General features: G+C 43.7%; 1 protein-coding gene across 5 annotated transcripts in view; it reads right to left on the bottom strand.

Moving 5' to 3' along the window:
• NTRK3 (neurotrophic receptor tyrosine kinase 3) overlaps positions 1-26,058 on the bottom strand; it is an 874,029-nt gene that overhangs the window by 44,974 nt on the left and 802,997 nt on the right. For 3 of the 5 annotated variants that reach the window (XM_073653278.1, XM_073653277.1, XM_073653280.1), the window contains exon 16: positions 23,576-23,825. In XM_073653278.1, coding sequence (XP_073509379.1) covers positions 23,576-23,825 — 250 coding nt within the window. The remainder of the gene's footprint in view (positions 1-23,575; positions 23,826-26,058) is intronic. The other 2 variants (XM_073653281.1, XM_073653282.1) reach the window with 1 other exon arrangement.

Raw genomic sequence — 26,058 nt, 5'->3', positions numbered from 1 at the left:
CGTGGATGGCCTGAGGACAGGGAGGAGAAGGAAGAGGAGGAGGATGAGGAGGAGAGCATGATCAGTCGTCCTCTTGGTGAGGACACGGAAGTCTTGCCTCTTTGCATTCTGGCTCACATGGCTGAGTTTATGTTATGCTTCTTTTCCCATGACCCTCACGTTGTCCAAATTTTGGGTGACAGTCATTGCTGGTTGGTGGTGTTTGTTGACTCACTCTACAGGGAGAACATCCTGTCTCTTATCCCTTGCAGGACAGGCCTCATAAAATGTTGCTGTACGAGAAGGCTCTTGTTGCGGAATTATTAAAAAAATTTGCATCTGAAAATGTTGGCGGCAGAGGTCACAGTTCATTGGACAACCAAGGAGTACAGATGAGAGAGCCACAAATGCAATCCAGCATAGGCAAAGGAACACTGTCAAAGTTATGGGACAGTTTTCTCAGACCCTCCCATTGCACAGGCCCTGAGGCTCAGGGTACTTTCAAGGAGTGCAAAGTTTTGGAAGATGGTGAGGGAATACCTTGCCGACCGTACCAATGTCCTCCGTGGTTCCTCTGTGCCTTACAATTATTGGGTATCCAAGATGGACACGAGGCATAAACTGACTCTCTACGCATTGGAGGTCCTGGCCAGCCCTACCGCTAGCGTTTTGTCAGAGCGGGTTTTTAGTGCTGCCGGTGGAATTATAACCGATAGGTGCATCAACCTGTCAATGGAAAATGCTGACAGAATGACTCTTATAAAAATGAACAAGGCTAGATTGGGCCAGACTCCTCAACACCACCGAATGATAGCAGCATAACATGAACTCAAATACAGTGTCTTATTTGGGGAGGTCTAACTCTATTCCCATGCACCTCTGTCTTCACACCTGGACATAGGTATATGCTTCCTGATTTTGTCTATTTGCTCATGTCCTCCTCCTTCTCCGCATCCTCATCCTCCACCACCATATCACCACCATATGTATCATATCAACAAATATGCGTCTCATGAAAGGGGCATTGGAGTTCCTCCAAATTTTTGGCAGCTGTTGCTTCACTGCATAGGCAAATACTATGGGAGACCCAATTCCTAATAATGGGAACATTGTTTTTTGGAGGCTCTCTGAACTCTATGTCTCTTGCAAGGGGCACTGGAGTTCCTACAAATTTTTGGCAGCCATTGCAGTCACTGCATAGGCAAACAGTATGGGAGACCCTCTCCTTTTTTAATGGGAATATGTCGTTACTGTGGCCCTGCTCTATGTATCTTTAAGCTGTTAGTGGGGTTTTTCCTAAAATTGTCAGCCGTTGGACTCACTGCATGCCCTATAACTGTATAGCACACCCGCTCCTTTGTAATTGAAACATGTCATTACTGTGGCCCTGCTCTATGTTAAATTGTTAGTGCGGTTTTTCCCAAATTTTGGCAGAACTTGCAGTCACAGCATGGGCATTACCACTATAGGAGACCCGCTACTTTATAATGGGAACATTTTTTTTAATGAGACCCTCCCCTATATCTCTTCAAAGGGGTATTGGGTTGTTTCTGAATTTTTGGCAGTCCTTGCAGTCACTGCATATGCAATAACAGTATAGGAGAACCACTCGTTAATAATGGGAACAACAAAGCATAGCCGGCTGATGGCTCTCTAGCAATAGTGAGGGCCGACTGCTGGCCCTTTAAAAATAGCAAGGGCCACCTGATTGCTCTATAAAAATAGGCTTTGTGACTAGTGTTGAGCCACCCCCGTAGTGTTCGAGTTCGGTTCGGTTCGTCGAACACCCGTGTGTTCGCCGAACTGTTCGTCGAACTGTTCGTCGAACACCGTTAAAACCAATGGCAGGCAAACAAAAACACATAGAAACACATAGAAAACACCTTCAAAGGTGTCCAAAAGCTGACAAACTGCTCAGAAGACACAACTAACACATGGAAAAGTGACAAGTACATATAGTCATGCGAAAAGAAAAGAGGTGGAGGAGTAAAAGGAGGGGGAGACACAGATATAGGCATGTCATGCCCTTCTAAAATCCAAAAAGTGAGAAGCCGAGACGGCCAGTCCGCTCCTGCCCGTGCCACCTCCGTGTCGCCGGGTTTGTGCCAGAGCCGCGGTGAACCCTGACGGCCAGCCCCCCTCTCCCAATACTGGTGCCTGTCCGCTGGTGGGTCGAGAGAGCCCCCCTGTGGTGGAGGCAGCTCTAAGCTTTTTAATTTAAATTGTCCCTCTAATTTGAATGAATACACTTTAAATCCATTTACAAGGATCTATTGGAGGGCAAGTCTCATGCCAGCAGCCGCGTAATTCCAGCTCCAGTAGCGTCCACTAAAGCTGCTGCAGTTAAAAAGCTTTTATAAGGATCGAGCTCGGCTGTCCACCGCAAGGCATCCTAGTGCCAGTCCCAGCCCCTATGCCTTGGGGTGCCTCCTGATGCTCTTCACTAAGTATCACGTGGTCCCGAAGCATTTCCTTTGAAAAAATTAAGTGTACAAACTACAGGTGGTGTAGCTTGCTTAACAGCCGGGATAATCCGCTGACTAGCAGACACTGCTACTAGGCACAAAGTATTTCCTGGGCTAGATGCAGTTAAAAATTTGTAATTAGATACTCTCGTTGGATGCTGAGAAAGCATTCCATAGAGTCTCCTGGCACGCCATATATGATTCTCTTAAAAAGCTTGGGGTAGGGGTCTAGGGGACCCTTTTATAGCCAAAATCACGGCCCTGTATCACAATACGTCACCTAGGCTGAAGATAAATGGAACTGTAGCACCGAGGGCTCGGTTGCTACAGACGTATTGCACCTCACCCAGAGGTGTGATATCTCACTCTCAGATAAGGATGGAGTGTGGATCAGGACCCGACACCTGCATGCATTACACCACATTGCCGTGGGGCAGGGCGACCAATATGCCCCTGAGATGGGCACGACAGTCCCTGTCCCTGGCTGGAGTGGGGGGAGGGAACACTAAGGAAGGGGAACCCTGCAGTGCAGGAGCAGGGAGGAAGCAGTTCCTGGGTGCATTGAGAAGGGAGTATAAAAGGTGGGCACCATCTTAGTTCAGTGCAGAGAAGTCTGAGCAGAAGTGGCAGGGAGCAGGGGCTCTGCATGAGCTCTGCTCCGGAGGCGGGCCTAGTAACAGAGGCCCAGGCCTGCAAGAGGGAGAAGGAAGGAAGAGGAGCGGAGAAGGCTCCAGGAACGAGGAATGAAGGGATCCCAGGGGTGCGGACGGGCGAGTCGCCACCGCACGCCCGAATCCACCTGCGTGGAGGGGTCAGGCCAAAGGGGGAGACCGGTCCCCGAACTAGTGGAGGCAGGAAACGACCCTCAGCTAGAAACCGGAGGCTCTGACATTTTATGTGGCGCAGCCCCTTGCTCCACCCGCTAGGAAGGCACCACATAGGGTCAGGGAAACTGGCGCCAAGTTTACCAATAGGAGGCCCGAGGCAGCCGGACAGAAGTGTTGGTAAGAAAGGCCAGACAAAGGACACACAAAGGGGGTCCTGTGAAGCGCTCCAAAGTTATCTGGGAGTTGTCTGAGCCCCTCACCTGGTGAGCACAGTACGACGTGGGCAGCCGTTACCTGCAGACGTGGTCTGGATAATAAGAACTGTGAGTAAAGGCCCTGAACTGCATCACTGACTCCGTGTCGTTACTGCTGCTGCCCTGCACCATCACCCCCATCCTCCGCATACACTGCACTGAGGCTATACTCCTCCCATGGGGAGTTATGCTACGCTCTGCTGCACCCACAACACCAGCCTTAGCGGTCTGCCCTGTAGCGGCGGTTCACTCTGACCGCAATCCACGGGTGGCGTAGTCGGACATTTAAACATCAAAACCACATAAATAGTTCCGCCACTGGTTTGACCGCCCTGAGCCACGGAACCGGATCGCCGCCACGAAGACTACAACCACCAGCATCCACCAAAAAGGGTCCGGCTCCGGGTGTCCCAAGGCCCAGGGGGTGCGTCAGAACATTTTCATCACCTTTCACAATCACCAATGGGACAAGGCAGGGATGTCCTCTGTCCCCTCTCTTATACATCCTAGTGACGGAGCACCTGCTCTCATCAATTCGCCATAACCCCAATATTAGGTGGATTGAGGTGGGAGGCACCGAGTACAAGTGCTCTCTATTTGCTGATGATGTCCTAGTATATATCACTCAATCACATATATCCATCCCTGCTGTTATGGCTGAAATAGATCACTTTGTTACATGGTAAAATTTTAAAATCAATGCAGCGAAGTCTGAGGCCCTCGATGTCTCCCTCCCTAAATCCATATAGGATTCCATCCAGTCCAACTTTCCCTTTGCCTGGCCCTCACAGGGTATCAAATACTTAGGAATTCCTATTCATAGAGACCTCTCCCATCTATGTTATCTTAATTTTGGGCCCTTTATTGAACAATTCCATACAGACCACGGTTGGCAAGTTAGAACTGTAAGATTCACTACGTGAACCACTGGTGTTTTGTGGAAAAGCACATGTACACCGCGTTCCAAATTATTATGCAAAAAGTGTTTAGGAGTGATAAGGGAAGAATTTGTTTGTTTGTCAGTTAAACTCATTGATGGTGATGTGTGTCAGGGCTCTTTATATCACTGTAAGCAATTGCAGACACCTGTGCTAATTAGTTTGGCAGGTGTGTCCAATGAAAGGCAAGACTACTTAAGAAGGCTCTCTCACATTATTAAGCAGCCTACATTTTCTGCCAAAATGGGAAAGAAAAAGGATGTGTCGGCTGCTGAGAAGCAACAAATTGTGGAGTGTTTAGGTCAAGGCATGACTACAATCAACATTGTGCGATGATCAGGATGAAGTGTCTTGGCAATCAAGAAGTATGTAGCTGATTCACAGTACACACGTGTGCGTGCTGATAAGGGCAAATTGAGGACTCTTTCCTACAGGCAATTACCTCAGGTTGAAAGAGCAGTGGCAAAAAAGCCTTGTCATAGCAGCAGACAAGTTTTTGAAGCTGCTTGTGCCTCCAACGTCCCCCGAACAACAAGATGCAGGGTCCTTCAGAGGTTTGCAGCTGTGCATACGCCATCCTGTCGACCTCCTCTATCCACTTCACACAAGCAGAAACGGCTCCAGTGGGCCAAACATTACATGAAGACTGATTTCAAAACTGTTTTGTTCACGGATGAGTGCCGTGCAGCGCTCGATGGTCCAGATGAATGGAGTGGAGGATGGCTGGTTGATGGACACCCCACGCAAACACGGCTACAGCGCCAACAAGGAGGAGGTGGAGTAATGTTTTGGGCTGGAATCATGGGGAGAGAGATTGTCGGCCCCTTTAGGATCCCTGAAGGCGCTAAAGATGAACTCCATAATGTATGTGGATTTTCTCAAACAGCACTTCCTGCCATGGTTCAAGAAGAAGAACCGTGTATTTCACAGCAAGATCATTTTTCTGCATGATAATGCACCATCTCATGCTGCACATAAAACATCTGCATCTCTGGCTGATATGGGCATAAAAGGGGACAAACTTATGGTGTGACCCCCATGCTCCCCTGACCTCTACCCCATTCAGAACCTTTGGAGCATCATTAAAAGGAGTGTCTATGATGGCGGGAGGCAGTTCACATCTAAGCAACAGCTCTGGGAGGGTATTCTGTCCTCATGCAAAACAATTGAAGCAGAAACCATCCAAAACCTGACAAATTCAATGGACGAGAGAGTTCAGAAGCTCCTTTCGAACAAGGGGTCCTATGTGAAAATGTAACATCACCTAGAATAAAGTTTTGAGTTGAAAACTGTTTGATTTCAGTTTCTAACAACCTGCTAATGCTTATAATTTCAAAAATGACCATTTTTTTGGTCTTTATTAAAATGAAAAGGTTGATCGAAAAGTTTGGGGGATCTAAGAGTGTGGCAACCCAGTAGTCATGATTACTTCGAATTCTGACAATATGAGGGTCATGCTGCAGGTAGTGCAGCAAGAAGGCACTTATGTGTCTTGCGCATCTCGGAGCCCCAAAATTATTTTCCGGGCTAGATGCAGCTAAAAATTATTTTTAATTTTAAATCTGGTGAACCTTATTATAGATGGCCTAATAGGATCAGTGCTGCACACTGCTACAAAGCCCAAATTATTTTCCAGTCAAGATACAGATAAACATGATTAGTAATTTGAAAGCTTAAAACGGTTGGTAGGGTGATTTTAACCAATCATCAAGCTTTTACTCTCCCCAGGATGACACAGGGGTAGAAAAGTCGTTTCGGATCCATGATTTGTTCATCTTTATGAACGTGAGTCTGTCTACATTATCAGTGGAGAGCCGCGTGCGCTTATCTGTCAGCACACCACCAGCAGCGCTGAACACACGTTCAGACAGAACGCTGGCTGCGGGGCATGACAAGATCTCCAAGGCGTAAGTGGCTAGCTCCGGCCATTTATCCAGATTGGAAGCCCAAAAAGAGCAAGGGTCCAGTGACACAGTCGTGGCTTCAATGTTTACTTGGAGATACTCCTGTACCATCGTCTCTAGGCGTTGACTATGTGTCAGACTTCTTGTCTCCTGTGGCCTTGCAAAGGATGGGCTAAAAAAGTGGTGAAATGATTCCGCAAAATTGATGTTACCAGCAGATACTGTGGTTCTGTTACGGTTTGAGTGCTGAACACTTGACGGTCCCACGGTTGGCAAGTTGGAACTGTGAGATTCACTACGTGCACCACTGGTATTTTGTGGAAAAGCACATGTAAGATTCTGCAACAGTCTCTGCTGATACTCCTGCATGCGTGCATCCCTTTCTATGGCAGGAATAATTTCTGCAAATTTACTTTTGTACCGGGGATCTAACAGTGTGGCAACCCAGTAGTCAGGATTATTTCTAATTCTCACAATTCGAGGGTCATGTTGCAGGTAGTGCAGCAAGAAGGCAATCATGTGTGTTGCGCATCCAGGAGCACCAAGTCCCTGTTGTGTTGGTGGCGAGGTAACAATCATGCTTCCTTCCTCTGTCCTCTCCCCCCAACCTCGCACAACAGAAATGTGATCAAGGTCTCCCTCATCTGATGAGTCTTCCATCAGTTCGTCCTCCACTTCTTCCTGGGCTCCTGCACCTTCCTCACTAGTTTGGCTGCTACCATGCGCCCTGGTAAAATCATCTCCCCCACCCTCACATGCCTGCCGCACTGGTGCTGCCGACCGTCTGGACCTTGCAGATGTTAGCCCTTCCGCATACAACTCCTCCTCCTCTACTTCCTCCACCTCCTCTTGTGCCACCACCTGACTCCGAATTCTGTTTAACATGTGCTCCAGCATGTAAATCACCGGAATAGTCATGCTGATAATGGCATCGTCAGCACTAAACATCTTCGTCGCCATTTCAAAACTGTGCAGAAGGGTGCATAGGTCCCTGATCTGAGACCACTCCTCCAGCGTGATTTGCCCCACCTCTGAATCTCGTTGGCCCAGGCTATACGTCAGAACGTATTGCACCAGGGCTTGTCGGTGCTGCCACAGTCGCTGCAACATGTGCAGAGTTGAATTCCACCGGGTAGGCACATCGCATTTTAGCCGGTGAAGTGGCAGGCCCAACGACTTCTGTAGAGATGTAAGTCGCTGAGCTGCGGGATGCGAACGGCGGAAGTGAGCACACAGCGACCGTGCCCTCTGCAGAAGGCCATCTAGTCTGGGATAGTGGGCTAAAAATTGCTGGACAACCAGGTTCAACACGTGAGCCATACAAGGCACGTGTGTGACATTGCCCCGGCGAAGGGCCGCACCCAGGTTTGCAGCATTGTCGCACACGGCCTTCCCTGGTTTCAGGTCCAGTGGAGACAACCATTCATGAAATTGGTTCTCCAGAGCTGACCACAACTCCTCAGCTGTGTGACTCACATTTCCCAGACATTTCAATGTAAAAACCGCCTGATGACGTTGAGCCCTACTGCCAGCATAGTAAGGAGGTGTGCAGGATCCCTTCTGCGCAGTTAGAAAGCTTGTGGCATGACCAGACAGGCTTTGGGTGCAGGTGGAAGACCGAGAGGAGGTTGAGGAGGCAGAAGCAGTGGAGGAAAAATGACATAAAGAGGATTGACGCACAACTCGTGGGGACGGCAAGACTTGGACAGCAGCCCCTTGTCCTGCTGTCACCATAGTTACCCAGTGCCCAGTCAGCGACATGTAACGCCCCTGTCCATGCCTACTCGTCCAAGTGTCTGTGGTGAAATGCACCCTGTCACACACAGAGTTTCTCAAAGAAGCGGTGATGTTGTGTGCGACATGCTGGTGGAGCGCATGCACACCTTTCTTTGAGAAGTAGTGCGGACTGGGCATCTGGTACTGGGGCACTGCGACGGACATAAGGTCTCGAAAATCCTCTGTGTCCACCAGGCGGAAAGGCAGCATTTCTGTAGCCAAGAGCTTGCAGATGGTGAAATTCAACCTCTTAGCTTTCTCATGGCTAGGAGGAAATGGTCTTTTACTTGTCCACATCTGAGGGACCGAGGGCTGGCTATTGTGCTTAGACGGGGTTGATAAGGGTGTCCCCGGCAAACTGCCGGTCTGTGAGGAAGATGCAGGCGGACATGTTAGGTTGCCTTGATCCAAAGGTGGTGCTATCGATGTCGGACAGCGCTCAAGACCAGCTGGTGTTACCACCTCCAAAGAAAATGATGACCTGCCAATCACGCTGGCTGTTGCGGGTAAAGAGGTGGCAGGTCTGCGCCCCAAAATAGGTGTGACTGCTGTCCCCCCAGTCACAGAGGATGAAGAGGCCGCGGATGCACAAGATATGGCAGACGGTGGTTGGCCCGGCCGGCTAGACCGCATTGTAGCACACTGAGCTTCCCACTGCAACTTATGCTTCATGTCCATGTGCCGGTTCATGCATGAAGTACTCAAACTATGTATTTTTTGGCCTCTACTTAGCTTTTGCTGACAAATGTTACAGATAACACGAGTTGGGTCATCTTTATCGATCTGAAAAAATGCCCAGGCTATGCAAGGCTTAGCACCCATGCGACCTGAAGAGCCACCACGACTTGTGGTGAGAGGCAGAGTTGTGTTTGAGGATGCAGTTGTTGACGTGCTTCCAGTACTACGTCTCTGTCCAGGAAGGCGCAACCTGACCTCGTCGTCACTAGCATCTTCCTCCACCTCCTCTGCTGACCTCATCTCTTGGCTGACTGTGGGTTGACAGTAAGTGGGATCTCCGACCTCATCATCATCACCCTGTGCGTTATCACACCCGTCGTCCTCAGAGCCAACCTGTTCCTGCCCTGACAAAAAACTAAAGTTGTCGCTCCAATCAGGTATTTGAGTCTTATCATCGTCTTCCTCATTGTCTCCACCAACAGGAGTTACAGTTTGGGAATGAGGGTCTACATTATGGACAGAACCTTCTGCGTCTGGTCCTGGATCCGACTCATAAAGATTCTGGGCATCAGTGCAGATCATTTCCTCGTCTGGATTCACAGAAGCGCTGGAGTCGACCTCTGATTCCCAGGCTATAGTATGAGTAAACAGCTCTGCAGACTCAACCATCTGTTCTACCTCATACTCAGTCGGGCAGCTGGAGATTTGGGAGCTGTGAGGAAGCAAGTGCGATTTGGGTGACACCTTTGAGGACTGGAGTATTTGTGATGTTGAAGTTGATGTGGAGGAGAGCCCACTTAAAGGAGCACTTGATATCCGTTGAAGCACCTGCTGTTTTTGTGCCTCATCTGGAATTTGTAGCGATTGGCGTGGCCGTAAGAAAGGGATCTTATCACATTGTCCGCTAAAAGAAGTAGACATTTTAGTTTGGCTGGAAGATGGTCTTTCTTCTGCACCTACCCCACGGACACAACCTTTTTTCCCCTTCCCAACACGCCTATTCCCCTTTCCACCAGCAGCAGGCCTTTTTCCACTCATTTTGGTGGTTAACTAATTCACAACTCTGGAGATGTTTGCACAAAAAAACAATGGATGGTAACCGAGCAGAGCTGAGTGGCCAAACTGTGGTATTAGGCCAAAACTATTGGCTGGGTTAGATGCAGAAAAAAATTATTTTTAATTTGCAACCTGATGGAGGTCAGTATAGATGGACTAATAGACCAAGTCCCACACACTGCTAGAAGCCCAAATATTTTTTCAGAGCTAGATGCAGAAAAAAATTATTTTTAATTTGCAACCTGATGGAGGTCAGTATAGATGGACTAATAGACCAAGTCCCACACACCGCTAGAAGCCCAAATATTTTTTCAGAGCTAGATGCAGAAAAAAATTATATTCAATTTGCAACCTGCTGGACGTCAGTATAGAAGGACTAATAGAACAAGTCCCACACACTGCTAGAAGCCCAAATATTTTTTCAGAGCTAAATGAAGAAAAAAATTATTTTTAATTTGCAACCTGATGGAGGTCAGTATAGATGGACTAATAGACCAAGTACCACACACTGCTAGAAGCCCAAATATTTTTTCAGAGCTAGATGCAGAAAAAAATTATTTTTAATTTGCAACCTGATGGAGGTCAGTATAGATGGACTAATAGACCAAGTCCCACACACCGCTAGAAGCCCAAATATTTTTTCAGAGCTAGATGCAGAAAATTTTTTTATTCAATTTGCAACCTGATGGAGGTCAGTATAGATGGACTAATAGACCAAGTCCCACACACTGCTAGAAGCCCAAATATTTTTTCAGAGCTAGATGCAGAAAAAAATTATTTTTAATTTGCAACCTGATGGAGGTCAGTATAGATGGACTAATAGACCAATTCCCACACACTGCTAGAAGCCCAAATATTTTTTCAGAGCTAGATGCAGAAAAAAATTATTTTTAATTTGCAACCTGATGGAGGTCAGTATAGATGGACTAATAGAACAAGTCCCACACGCTGCTAGAAGCCCAAATATTTTTTCAGAGATAAATGAAGAAAAAAATTATTTTTAATTTGCAACCTGATGGAGGTCAGTATAGATGGACTAATAGACCAAGTCCCACACACTGCTAGAAGCCCAAATATTTTTTCAGAGCTAGATGCAGAAAAAAATTATTTTTAATTTGCAACCTGATGGAGGTCAGTATAGATGGACTAATAGACCAAGTCCCACACACCGCTAGAAGCCCAAATATTTTTTCAGAGCTAGATGCAGAAAAAAATTATATTCAATTTGCAACCTGCTGGAGGTCAGTATAGAAGGACTAATAGAACAAGTCCCACACACTGCTAGAAGCCCAAATATTTTTTCAGAGCTAAATGAAGAAAAAAATTATTTTTAATTTGCAACCTGATGGAGGTCAGTATAGATGGACTAATAGACCAAGTCCCACACACTGCTAGAAGCCCAAATATTTTTTCAGAGCTAGATGCAGAAAAAAATTATATTCAGTTTGCAACCTGATGGAGGTCAGTATAGATGGACTAATAGAATGATGCTATGCCCAAAAGATTTTACTTCACTAGGTGCAGTAAAAAAATTGGTATTCTATACACAGGTGGTATATCTTGCAACACAGATAGGCTACTCCACTGACTAACACACTCTGCAATAGGCCAAAAGGATTAGCTTTGCTAGATTCAGCCAAATGCTGTGAAAAAAACTTGCACAGCACTGGCACAGACCTGCCTGGCAAAAACTGATAGGAACTGATGTAACCTAGTCCTGAAAAGGACTCCAATTACAATTAGTCTTTACTCCCACAATCTATCTATTTAAGAGCACAGACCTGCCTGCTAAAAGTCATAGGAAATGCTGTAACCTAGTCCTTAAAAGGACTGCAATCACAACTATTCCCTACTCCCAAGCTATCTGTATATTTGTGCGAAAATTGGCTTGAAATTAACAAGGTATAGCGCACACAGCAACAGCGGTGCCGTCTAACACGCAGCTGCAGCAGTGAGAAAATGGTGGCGACGGGGAAAATGGCTTGGTCTTATAGGGCAAGGACATGTGACATACACTGCCAATCACACATGCCCTTGCTTGTGTGAAAAAAAGCACTTCGCTCCGTGTGTGCGCTGCTGATAGGCTGACAGATTGCACCTCCCCACTGCAAATGCGGGAAAGAGAAAAAAAAATGGAGATCTTCATTGTTCCTGCAGAGATCCATCCCCTGCCCCTCCCCCCGCCCCGCTGTACACTCAAACTGCGTATTAACATTAATTTTCATCATTACTGAGAAAAAATCCAGTTATGATTTTGGTGCACGAACAGTTATCGAACATAACCTCGAACAGCCGAATTTTTCTCAAATTGTTCGTGTTCGCCGACCGGCTCGAACACCGCCCAAAACAGCTCGAATTTGAGATTGGCGAACAGTTCGAGTAGAACAACGCTCATCTCTATTTGTGACTTTCAGAGTCCCTCCATCATAAATGAAACAGGATGTGTCTGATGATGTGTCACACACCACATGGTCAGATAAGGTTGTAAAATGTGAAATGACATTTCCCAGTGAATGCATTTGTCTTGCATAGTAGGATCTTTGTTTAATATAAAAACCAGAGTCTCCAATGTAACCTCAATGTAATCACATTTTTCAGCTCCTGCACCTCCTCCTCCAGTTCGGCCTCCATCTCCGAAATGACCACATCAGTCACAAGCTGAAAGCACTGCAGCACTGCAGCACTGCCTTGGCCAACCAGCAACAGGCTGTGCTGAAGATAAGATGCTTAATGCTTAGGTGACAAACCGCCCACCGCTGCAGAGTTTTTGAAAGCTGTAACACACCAACTTGATCTGTGGCTCTCACCCCTGAACATACAGCCAGGCATGGTCGTGTGTGACAATGAGCGGAACCTGGTGATGGAGAAATGATAGCCGAAGTAGATACGGTTTCCCTCTATGCCAGTCCTTTCACCGAGCAAAAGAATATGGCTGTGGTAAATTACAACTCCCACTGAGAAGCAGTTTCAAATTAAAAAACATTAGGCACACCAGAGGATTTGATTCCAAAGGCTCACCTTTCTGCCCCGCTCAAGAGCCCCATAGCTGCTGCAAAGTTTGCGCTATCATGAACTCTCTGATGGAGAAGCCAGGGCCCACCCGAGGATTCTCTGGTGGGACTATCCAACCCTGCCGAGAAGCAGCCCTGGCTACAAAAAGTGTGTGGGAAGGTTCCCGGACACTCTATGGCTCCTTTTTTACTGAGGTGGAAACCCACGCAAACACGGGGAGAACATATAAAATTGTTGCAGATGTTGCCCTTGCTGGTATTTGATCCCAGGATCCCAGCGTTGCAAGGCTTCAGTGCTAACCACTGAGCCAATGTGCTGCCGTTCACCCTCTGATATTTAACAGGCTGAAGAAACTTGCACCTACTGCCAATCTATGTGAGTAACTAATGTTTTTGGTCAGCCACTCAGTCTACCAAATAGAATTCCTGAGAAGGAAATTGGGTATGGCTTCGCTACTGGTACTGGGGGTAGTGCTAATACCATGGCGTTGTACCATAGTTCACTGGAAATATTCCAGGCTGGAAGGAGGCAAGCAGATTCTCGCAGAAAAGTACCAGCAGTAATGTTCAGGGACCCTTGCTTGTGGAAGGCAGAGACCGGGAGAAATAGTGACGGCTGGGGACCGAGTATGGATACCCGGCCGCCGCCGTCATGAGGTTGTGAAAAGCTTCCACCTCCACGAGCCTAAAAGGCCACATTTCAAGTGCAAGCAACTTTAGAGGACTTCCTGGGAGAAATGACAGCTGGAGTAGATATGGCTTCCCAAGTCCTTTTACCAAGCTAAAGAATATGGCTGTGGTGAAATACAACTCACCAACAAGCTGTGGACTGGCTCCGTACCGTCCCTGGCCACATTTACTTGTCCACGTGTTTGTGGTTAGGCGGTCCTTCCCAGTAAGTCCACTGGGGATGGCACGGGTAATGTTGTAGGACCCGTGCTTGTGGAAGACGGAGACGATTCCGGGACACCCCGGGACACCCGGCCACTGCCGCCATAAGTTGTGGACCGCTTCCGCCTCCATGAACCTAAAAGGCCACATTTCAAGTGCAAGCAGCTGTCCAAAATTTGGCAGTATAGTATTGCAGCCTGTGGGTGGGTGGCAGCATACTTGCGCTTGCATTCCAAGTAACAGAAAACTAAGCAAATAGTGACCTCTATCATCATCATGGCCTCACTTCGGCATTATGAACTCCCCCATTGAAGAGGCCAAGGCCCACAGGAGGAGTCTCCGGTTCTCTAGTGGGCCCGTCCAACCCTGCCGAGAAGCAGCCCGGGCTTAGAAGAGTGTGTGGGAAGGTTTCCGGACACTCTATGGCTGCTTTTTTAATGTGGATTAGACGTGCTTAATTGCATGTTATTTCTGAAACCGCATTGCAGATCAGGCCGTTGCCCAACTCTGTAGTCATGAAATTAAAGAGCAAAGAAAGATGTTAGTGTGTCGAAGCACCACCGACAAGTGCGAGCTGATGTTGGACAGGCTGCTGGCTTTGTTTATGCGATAAAACTGCATTAGAGGACTTCTTGGGAGAAATGACATCTGGAGTAGATACGGTTTCCTAAAAGTCAGTCATTTCACTGAGCTAAAAAATATGGCTGTGGTGAAATACAACTCACCGACAAGCTGTGGACTGGCTCCGTACTGTCCCTGGCCACATTCACTTGTCCACATATTTGTGGTTAGGTGTTCCTTCCCAGTAAGTGCACTTGGGAGGGCACGTGTAATGTTTTAGGATCTGTGCTTGTGGAAGGTGGATACGACACTGGGACAAATAGTGGAGGCTGGGGAGCGAGTATGGACAAACGGCCACCGTCGCCATAAGGTTGTGGACAGCTTCTGCCTCCAAGAGCCTAAAAGGCCACATTTCAAGTGCAAGCAGCTGTCAAAAAATTGGCAGTATAGTATTGTAGCCTGAGGGTGGGTGGCTGGCTGCATACTTGCGCTTGCAGTCCAAGGAATGGGATAGGGACAACTGAACGCTGCGCTGGGACAAGGACGTGGACAGTGACTGTTTCAAGTCTGCAATGACAGAGGCATCTTCACATGCACCAAGAATCACTTGTGATGGCCACACTTTTAGGCAGTGACCTGGGAGTTAGATATGCTTCCAGAGGTCTTCCCCATGCTGTTACCTCTGTCATTTCAGCACTGTATGCATGAGTCTGATGATGTGTCACACACCACATGGCCAGATAAGGTTGGAAAATGATAAAATGACATTTCCCAGTGAATCCATTTGTCTTGGTTGAAAGCAATGCAAAAGTGCAAAAACACATCAAAAACGCTACTTGTGAACATAGCTCAAGGTGTGGAGGAGCATTTTCGTTTTTTGTTTATTTATTTTGCCTTACATACAAGTCATTACCCTGGAAAGGATGTTCTTTAACATATTTCCCAGGAAAATCCATTTTGGTTTTGTTTTTGTATGTTTTATTGTGAGTCCGTAAAAGTGGCATAATAGCTCTGACAACATTGTTGACAGCAGTAACTTGAGAGTCAGAAATGCTTCCAGGGGACTTCCCCATGCTGTTCCCATGTTATTTGAGCACTGTTTCCATCGATTTGGGCAATTTTTAGGCCCTCTGCAGACCGCCGGGGGGAGTCGCCGGAAAAATGTTCCAGTTTCCCATAGGCTTACATTGGGCTCGTTACTCGGTCCAAGCTCTCGAGCATTCCAATTTGCTCGACTCGAACAACGAGTACCCGACGAGCACAATGACGAGCACAACAAGAATTTTAGTGCTCGCTCATCACTATGTGTGGTCTAATCTGAGGTCCAGTCTAGTCATGTTCTAGTCTGATGTACTGTACTGTTTGTATTTATTCTAGGGTCAGCTTTTTAAAGGGTCTGGTCTAGACACTGTATTTATTATGATGTCTCTATTTTATTTTGGAGACAATTTTTATTCATTGGTCTATATTTTCTGTTCTGGTCTGAGATATGAATGTATTCTGAGGTCTGTATCTATTTAGACTACTTGGTCTGCAGTCTATATTTATTTAGGGGGTTTAATGTTAGTCTGTGTTTGTTTTGGGGCGCTTTGGTTACCTATATACAATTCTCAACATTTAAATTGCAGCGTAAGAAGGAAAAGGAGTGAGAATATGCAAATCACAGGATCAATTGATAAGTTAATAATATGCAAATGATGAAAAAAAAGGGAAAGAAGAATTTCTTAACATCTCAAGTTTTGAAGTATTGAATATGAGCGCTATGCTCAAAAATACATCCACTTACACTCCTTGGCATGATGTCAAAGACTTTATAAATGGTTGCCATGCTGAATGCACTTTGGCACACAAATCAAGTTCCCTTTGCAATTGCTGACCAATGATATCCCAGAAGTGCTCAATGGAAAACATGTCCGGAGAAGCTGCAAGCCATGGTACCACGTTTAGGCCATGCAGCCTGCTCAAAGTAGCATGAGCATCATGCGGCCTGGCATTGTGTAGAAAAACAACTTCTGTGGATGCTTTGGAGAAATAACTGCACCAATAATGGACCATTTCTGTACTTCAAATGACATTACATGCCAAGTTTAAGGCATCAAACAGTGTTTGCACAAACCATCAGAAGGCATTTGCCCGACAATGGGATACAGATATTCAGCTACAGGTATTCCATTAAACTTATACCACTTGTTACAAGGGCACTATCAGTGGTAGCCTGGAAGCATTTAATAGGACTTCCATGAACATGCTTAGCACTAGCCACTCTATCTACCAGATCCCAGGGGTTGCCCTGGTCATCACCCTTTAACACCAGTACAGGGACCTGGGCTTACGAAGTGGTCCCTGGGTTGGGGCCATGGATCAGACTGAATGCCATTGGAGCTTATAGCAGATGTTACAAGAAGTTAACTCCCAAACTAATTGTAGATGAAAAAAACACAGGACTAGTACTGCCGCTCAGGATCACCGGTAATGAAAGTGCAGTGACACCTAGTGACAGAAATAGAAAAGGCAGGTACTGACATACAGTAGATGTCACAGTATATCCTCCCCACCTTTTCTGAGGAGCCACTGGTTCCTTAGGGCAATACATAAAAGGAAAGGATTGATAGAATCTTTTGATCAAGTGATCAGCACTGATGTTGCTAGATGACAAACAAGATATTAGCTCTGGACCATAAGTCTTTGAATAAACAAAATATTGAAGTGATCTTCTTCTCACAACGTTTGAGTCGAGGATCTTTTTAACCTTGTACTCAAGACTTTCCATAACCAGGACAAGAGAATAAGGATTACTGACAGGGTGAACATTCAAACAGTACATCTTATGCTGAGATTTGTGGAACATGTTCGGTTTACGAAAGGAAGATGGAAGTTGTAAATAGAAAGTTACACAGTTGACAATCTCAGTGATTTCATATGGACCAATGAATCTTGGTCCAAGCCTAATGAAGGGAACCTAAAGTTTAATATTTTTTAGTGGATAACCACACCTTATTCCAAACCCCAAAACTTGTTCCATCAGTGCGTCTTCCATTTGCAGAAGAGGTCCCTCTGTCCTGTGCCCTCCTCAGACTTTTCTTGACGTCAGACCAGAAAAGCCTTAATTTGTTTATGGATTTTCAGGCCTCAAAGGTATCCAATTCGGAAGCCAAAAATGAATCAAAGTGAGAGTGATCCCCAAGATTTCAGTAGAGTGGAGAGCTTGTAATAAATTCTTGACACTGATTGTTTATGGCAAATTCCGCTAAAGGCAGATGTTTAACCCAGTCAGATTGATTGATGGTCAAAAACATAACACCAAAGACATTTTTCGAGTGTCTGATTCGTACAGTATGTTCTGTCTGACCATTGGTCTCTAAGTGTTAGGCAGATGAAAAGAATAATTCTATATTCATCTTATCACACAAACCTTTTCAGAATTTTGAAGCAAACTGAGACACCCAGTTGGAAACTATATTTTCCACAGTACCATATAAACACATAATATGTTTAATGAATGACTCATCTAAAGTATAACCATTGTTTTACTGTTTATTTCATAAATCATAACACTTTTTAATATATCTTAATAGAGAAATATACTTTTTTTGAGCCTGGACTGATCATTTATTTTCAAGATTCTCATTTCACGAGTAAAATCTGTATTCAGTGAAGACAGATATTTATATTACTGAAAAAAGACAACATTTGCTATCAAAACGATTCTATATAGATGGGATGGTGGAAGCAGGGAGGATATAGAGCCAGAGCTCCTACCTACTCCTCACCCTCCCAACTACATAAAATCTTATCAGAAGCAATTATTATCTCTTATTTCAATAAAGTAAAAATCTGCCTTCACTGAATGATTGAGATATCTTGATAGCTAAATCTTGAGGTATCAAGATCTTTTTAGTCTCTTTAGGTTATAAAAAATAGCCCAAGCTCTGAACATTGCTCGGATCACTGTTCAATGCATCATCCAAAAATGGAAGGAATATGGCACAACTGCAAGACAAGGCTGTCCACCTAAACGGACATCCCAAACAAGGGGAGCACTAATTTGAGTTAGGTAAGAGGCCCATGGTTACTCTGGAGAAGCTGCAGAGATCTACAGCTCAGGTGGAAGAATCAATCCACAGGGTAACAATTAGTTGTATACTTCAGTGGCAAAAAGAAAGCCATTTTTGAAAGCAAGCCTTAAGAAGTCCCATTAGTAGTTTGGAAAAAGCTATGTAGGGGACACAGCTATCATGTGGAAGAAGGTGCTCTGCTCACATGAGACAAAAGTAGAATTTTTTGGTCTAAAAGCAAAACGCTATATATATGGATGAAAGCTAACGCTGCATATCAGCCTGAAAAAAACATCTCCACCATCAAACATGGTGATGGCTTTATCATGCTGTGGGGATGCTTAACTTCAGCAGGGACAGGGAATCTGGTCAGAGTTGATGGGAAGAAGGATGGAGCTAAATACAGGGAAATCCTGGAGGAAAACTTGTTAGAGGCTGCAAAAGACTTGAGACTGGGGCATAGGTTCACCTTTCAGCAGGACAACAACCCTAAATAGCCTGCCAGAAATACAATGGAATGGTTTAGATCAAAGCATATTCATGTGTTTGAATGGCCCAGTCACAGTCCAGACCTAAGTACCATTGAGAATCTTTGGCAAGACTAGAAAATTGCTGTTCACAGATGCTCTCCTTCCAATCTCACTGAGCTAGAGCTAGTTTGCAAAGAAGAATGTACAAACATTTCTGCCTCTAGATGTGTAAAGCTGGTAGCAACATACCCCAAAAGCCTTGCAGTAGTAATTGCAGCAAAAGCAGGTCCTACAAAGTATTGACTCGGGGGTGTGGGCTGAATATAAAACAACTCAGGCAGTGGTTGTAATGTGAAAAAATGTGGAAATGTTTAAGGGGTGTGAATACTTTTTCATGGCTCTGCATACAGTTTATCATAATGCATCTGTTTATGTAATAGAAGATGCTCGTGGCTTTGAACATGAAAGATGGCCCACTTACTTCTTGGGCCCCTCGGCAGCTGCATGGGTTGCACCTATAGTATGCCTGCCTCTGTTGCAGCTAAAGTGTATTACTTTACATGTATCACCTTTATAATGCATCTGCCATGCAGACATGTTATCTAGATTGATTTGTAATATTAGTGAGCAAAGCTCAATTTTTATTATCCTACAAAGTTTTGTGTCTTTAGCATGGTTGCACATAAAATTGGAATAATGTTTCAAGTGGGGTACCACAAGGCTTTGTCTTGGCCGCAGTGTTGTTCAACATTTTTATAAATGATTTAAATAAGGGAACTCAAGGTAAACTAATCAAATTTGCAGACAATACAAAGATAGGAAGAATAGCTAACAACAGAGAAGACAGAAAGGATTCAGAAGGATCTAGATAACCTCAAACAATGGGCAGTGACTAAAGGCCCCGTCTCACATAGCGATCTCGCTAGCGAGATCGCTGCTGTGTCACGGTTTTGGTGACTCACCAGCGACCTCACCAGCGATGTCGCTATGTGTGACACTTTGCAACGATCAGGCCCCTGCTGTGAGGTCGCTGATCGCTGCAAAGTGTCCTGGACCATTTTTTGGTCGTTGGCCTCCCGCTGGCCAGCAAACATCGCTGTGTGAGACCAGCGGGACCAACGATCTGGCTGGTATCCATGGTAAACATCGGGTTACTAGGGGCACGCGCGCACTTACTAACCCGCTGTTTACCATGGATACCACTCTGCTACGGTGCCCGGAGGCTACCGTTCACCTTAGCAGAGTCGTATCCATGATAAACATCGGGTTACTAAGTGCGCGTGTGCCCCTAGTAACCCGATGTTTACCATAGTTACCAGCCTGCTCCTGCTTAAGCAGCAGGCTGGTAACGGGAGCAGGACATCGAGGAACGATTCTTTCCACGATATCGCTGCTCCACTGATCGCTGGTGAGCCTGCCTGTTTGACAGCTCACCAGCGATGTATTAGCTATGCAGCAACGATCCCTGACAGGTCATATCGTTGTCGGGATCGCTGCTGCATCGCTTAGTGTGACGGGGCCTTAACAGAATGGTATTTAACAGGGAGAAATGAAAGATTCTACATCTGGGCAAGAAAAATGAAAATTACATCTACAGAATGGGAGGAATAGAACTAAGCAACAGAACGTGTGAAAAAGACTTGGGTATACTAATAGATCATAGACTGCACATGAGTCAACAGTGTGATGCAGCAGCAAAAAAGGCAAATACAGTTCTGGGATGTAATAAGAGAAGCATAGAGTCTAGGTCACATTAAGTAATTATTCCCCTCTACTCCTCCTTGGTCAGACCTCATCTGGAATATTGTGTTCAGTTCTGGGCGCCACATTTAAAAAAAAGACACTGAAAAACTAGATCAAGTTAATATAAGAGCTACCAGGATGGTGAGCGGACTGCAAACTATGCCCTACGAGGAACGTTTAAAGTATCTGGGAATGTTTAGCTTCCAAAAAAGAATGTTAAAAATAATTAATAGCTGTCTACGAATATCTGAAGGGATGTCACACTGTAGAGGGATCAATCCTATTCTCATTTGCACATGGAAACACGAGAAGAAATGGGATGAAACTGAAAGGGAGAAGATACAGATTAGAAAAACCTTTTTGACAGTGAGGGTGATCAATGAGTGGAACAGGCTGCCATGAGAGGTGATGAATTCTCCTTCAATAGAAGTCTTCAAACAGAGGCTGGACAGACATCTGTCTGAGTTGGTTTAGTGAATCCTACATTGAGCAGGGGGTTGGACACGATGACCCTGGAGGTCCCTTCCAACTCTAACATTCCATGATTGTATGATAGAATGACACATTTTCTGTCAATCCCTTCCATAAAGTCATTAATTAAAGAGTTTAAAAGTACTTGGACCTAACATTGACTCTTCTCTTTTCCACTGATGACAACAGCCCTTTTATAGAATGTACCTTGTACATTGACCCTTTGTTTCCAGTCCCTTAACCAGTTTTTTTTTACACATGTGCATATAGTGTCCTCTAGTCCCCATAGTCCAGTAGCCTTTTCTCCACTAATGTCCCAATTGTTATCATTTTGAATTAACTTTATGGTTCGGGGAGAATTTATCCATGTTTACATGAGGTGACAAAATGCCTTTCTGCTCCAGCTTAAAGAGAACCAATGACTTAATCATGGTTCCGATTCATTCTAAGAATATCCCTTGCTAATACGTCTCATAGTCACACAATAGCTACTGTATATTACATATTCATAAGGCATCACATCCTTCTGCCTGTCTACACGGCATGGTATAACTTTTGATGTCACAATCGATAAGAAAGAACAGATGAAACTTCCCTAGAACAATGGATCATTCCCACATCTGCAGATTTTCTATACTCAGCCCTAATTCCACGCACAGTATGTTGCATTTTCATCCATTATCACTTTTCTTAAAAAGTATTTTGCAAGAGAGTTCACTGCTCCAAGAATCCATATAATAGCAACAGACTATTCACAGTCTTTTGATGCATTCATTCACTATTGATTGCTGGAATAACATTTTGAAACTAAAGCAGACAGTACTTCACTGATAGGTATTTGGTAGCATGCTGAAAGATATATTTATATTTTTTTCTAAGTGTAATCTTTTCAATGTGAATGAAGTTTATTGATTTTATTGAAAAAAATACTCTGGCGAAAGATAAACAAATTCCAAATCCGAATAGTACTGTATCATGTGCTATATAATATAGAAAAGAGCAAAATGGTTTGAGGCTAATTGAATATGCTTTGAATTTTGGCAAATTTTCTCATCACTAATATTATATAATGGTAAAATGGAATATGCAGTGAGATTAACATTTATATTTAGAAGCATGCAGTAACTGGCAACTCCTGGTCTCAGTCCTAATGCAGTCTATAAAAAACTCCAACCCACTGTGTGCCATTTAGAAGTATCAGTTCCTATCTGGCCTAGGGGTTATTAAACTGCATTAAGCCCAACTAGGCAACCCTTGGAGACCAAGTTTGACAATCACCCTTGCAGCCACAATAGCCATGGTCCTGATTATTTTTTATTGGACAGGTTAATTTTACTTTTTATAGGTACTGTAAATTTTAACACATTTAAAACCTGACATTTGTTTACTTACATTAATAACCAATTTTTTATTTTACGGTATTCATTAATTCTTATCCGTTACTATCACTGCATTAATTGAGAAAGTGCAAAAAAAATGACCATTTTCATTAGATTCCCTACTGTGAACAGTCAATGATGCTCTTAATATTTCAAATAAACAGGAAAACAGGAACTCAATGGTCAATCCCCAAGTGAAAACAAGGAAAATCACTGATATGGTATTAGGATAGCATATTAATTCTGTATGATACTTCAATATTGACAACCAGATAGATCGATAGATAGATCGATAGATAGATAGCTAGATAGATAGATAGATAGATAGATAGAGTTTAAATTTTTCATTCTTTGTTTCATTGCAATCATTTGGTAAATTCTAAAAAGTTCATTTTTTTCTCATTAAAGTACACTCTGCACCCCATCTTGACTGAAAAAAACAGAAATGTAGAAATTTTTGCAAATGTATTAAAAAAGAAAAAGTGAAATATCCCATGGTCATAAGTATTCAGACCCTTTGCTCTGACGCTCATATTTAAGTCACATGCTGTCCATTTCCTTGTGACTTGTGATCCTCCTTGAGATGGTTCTAAAAACACCAACAATTTACAATCTACTCTACCAGCCCATTTAAATTGTAGATGTTTTAACCCAGAAGTGAATTTTTTGTCCAGAGTTGTAGGCTTGTAGCCCAAGAGAGGCATGTAGGCAGAGTAGTACCCATCAGACGGGAGGTCACTTTGCAGCGGTTGATGGGCACACATGAATTGGCCAATTTATGCGCTAAGAATCACCATTTTTTTGCAAGTAAAGCTTACTGAGTAATAACACAGTTTAGATCAAATGTTTTTTTTGTCTTTATGTATCTTGGCCATAATGGAGTGCTGCTGCACTTTCTTTATATATATTGTGCAGTTCTTATTAGATAGATGATAGATAGATAGATAGATAGATAGATAGATAGATAGATAGATAGAATTACTGTCCTTACACCCACCCCCTCCCTCGACAACCAAAAAGTGTAGATTCAGGTTCAGAATTAAATGTTTTATCAAGGTGCGCAAAACCCTTATAAATTCCTTAATATTATTAAAAAATAATTTAAATTGATAGTTACCCTTACCCTGTAGTAGTCTGTGCTATACACATCTCTCGACATGCCAAAATCACCGATCTTCACAAGAAGGTTTGCACCGACCAAGCAATTTCTGGTGGCCAAGTCTCGATGAACGAAGTGCTGAGATGCAAGATAAACCATTCCTGAAGCAATCTGTGTAGCAATGTGTAACATCTGAGACAATCCCAGGTCTCCTTTAGTCTGTCTAGGCTGACCATCAACAAGAATCATGGCATCTGGTCCATGGGCTCTGAAAATAAAAAATTGAAAAGTAGAGTCAGTCATATATTTCCTAAATTTGTCCAGAATTCAGAAAACAAGGTTTTTCTTTTTTCCTTTTTTTAAAAGATTACATTTAATATTACACCCATGAAAATAGCATACTGCACAAGCTAAAATTGATTTTTAGTGAGTCAAAAACAGTTCAGCATTTGTTTAAAGTACAAGCAACTCACTATGAATAGATAGCATTTAATCATCATTTGAAGCCAACGTGGCTGCTATGGAGCTTTGGTAAGAGGAGGACTTGTCCTGGAAGTTGCACTCCTTTAGCTATTGGGGGTTGAGAATCTGTGCATGACTTTCCGCTCTAGAGAATCTACATTGTTTGCAAATAGGGGGGTCAGAAATTGTCCTAAGGGTCGGTAAAAGGACACAACGGGAAAGCACTTCTTTTCTAGATGACAAAACTGGGCAAGCAAGCACCATAATTAGGGGACCATTTTAAACTTCGGTTTAGGGCAACACTCTTCAGTGTTCACCAATGATCTTACTAAAACATTTCTTTTATTTTGTTCTTTAAGAATTATATAAGTTTTCAAACATTATTATACTGATCTAAACATTCGTCTGATCCTACGATGAATAAATATTTCATTGCTTTGTAGTACTGCAGTTTGAAAACTCTACAAAAACCATATCAGTGAATTGTATCTCATTGCCAATTTACTTCCACATATCCCAAGGGTTCCTCTCAATCTCCTAACAAGATGCAGCGAGAGTATTTCATACAAACAAGCACTCTCAAAAAACTATACAAAATCAGATGAACTGCACTAAGATATTACTAAAGACATACTGCCTAATAAATCAAAGAACAATTCCTTTATGTGTCAGCATTTTTTTTTACACATTTTGCCCATCATAAACCCATTTCCCTGAGATGGAAAGAATTGAAATTGCACTGAGTATACTATACAATGCATTTAAGACATGAAACAAACTACCTTTGTCAGCAGCAACAAAACATATTGCCTCAGTCCATGTTCCTGAGACACTGCACATTCATATATGTGTTTTACTGAGAGTTTGTAATTCTTTCTTCCAGGACTGAAGAGCTACTTGGAAATACGAACAGTGTAAAAATAAAATATATTTCAAATGTGGAGGATTGTCTTCAATGATGTATTTTATTTATTCTAATAAATGCCTTCCGAGTGAACAATCAGAAGCTTTCAGTAAATTACATCATAAAAAAAATATTATAAACCATAAACTGCAAGCAAAGATCTGTCTACTCTAGTTGACCAGTGGCACTAAACATCCAACAATTGAGTGTTTGATTATTGGTCAGTGGTCATTTAGTATCCTGCTTACATACCCAGATTGCGCTACAGATTCACACTCAACCATCTGTAATTGATCTATTCTCGGCAGCACAGGTCCTGTTTACTCAGGATGATGCACTGTCGAGAACCATGAGCTTTTGTGCCAACCAATTTGTGGGGTGATATGCACCCTGTTTAGATTGCAGGATGAACGTGAAACGAATGTTCATAGAAACGCTCATTTACAATAATAGAGTCATGTAAGTGCCCCTTTACTTGTGACAGAATCAATGGGGGGGGGGATCTTGCACCTCAAGAATGTGTATGTGACACGTGGAATGTCAGATATGAAGTATCTCATTAAGTTTTAATTCCAGGTGAAAAAAGCTGGAGGACATTGTTTGCAATTATGTCAGACATTGCCTTCATGCTGTACAAATGATATCCATGTATCCAGAACTTGAAAGAAGAGAAGAATTGATCAGAAGTTGGGTCATTAATTATTCTGACAAATTTCCTCTTATTATCAAGCAGTTTTCAAGTACCAACCTATATTCTGGGTGCATCAACTTAATTGTACTGCATAGATTTTTTTTTTGCTATTCTATTTTTGGGCAGATATTGCATTCATGTGGCTATCGTATATGTACATCCTAAAGAAGAGCAGCTAAAAGAGTACAAATTTATTAGCACTAGATCTCACTCCAGTTGTGTATCATGTGTGTCTCTCTCTTTCCGGGAGAAGACCAGTACAAACGCCAAACTATGATGTTTGGGTTCGCTCATCTCTATTCTTCACATATTCTTGTGCCATTTCCTAATCTGAAATGTCTACTGGAACAAATTCTGACAATGTACAGATGGAGGAAATCTTACTGTGTCTTACAAGATAGATCTGGAACTCTGACCAGTTTTCACTCCAGAATAATAGTAACC

Source organism: Phyllobates terribilis, unplaced genomic scaffold (genome assembly GCF_046119375.1).
Source record: "Phyllobates terribilis strain yellow unplaced genomic scaffold, ASM4611937v1 Scaffold_11__3_contigs__length_659146591, whole genome shotgun sequence".
NCBI lineage: Eukaryota > Metazoa > Chordata > Amphibia > Anura > Dendrobatidae > Phyllobates > Phyllobates terribilis.
The sequence above is the reverse complement of the archived record's forward strand: the minus strand, read 5'-3'. Positions and strand labels throughout refer to the sequence as shown.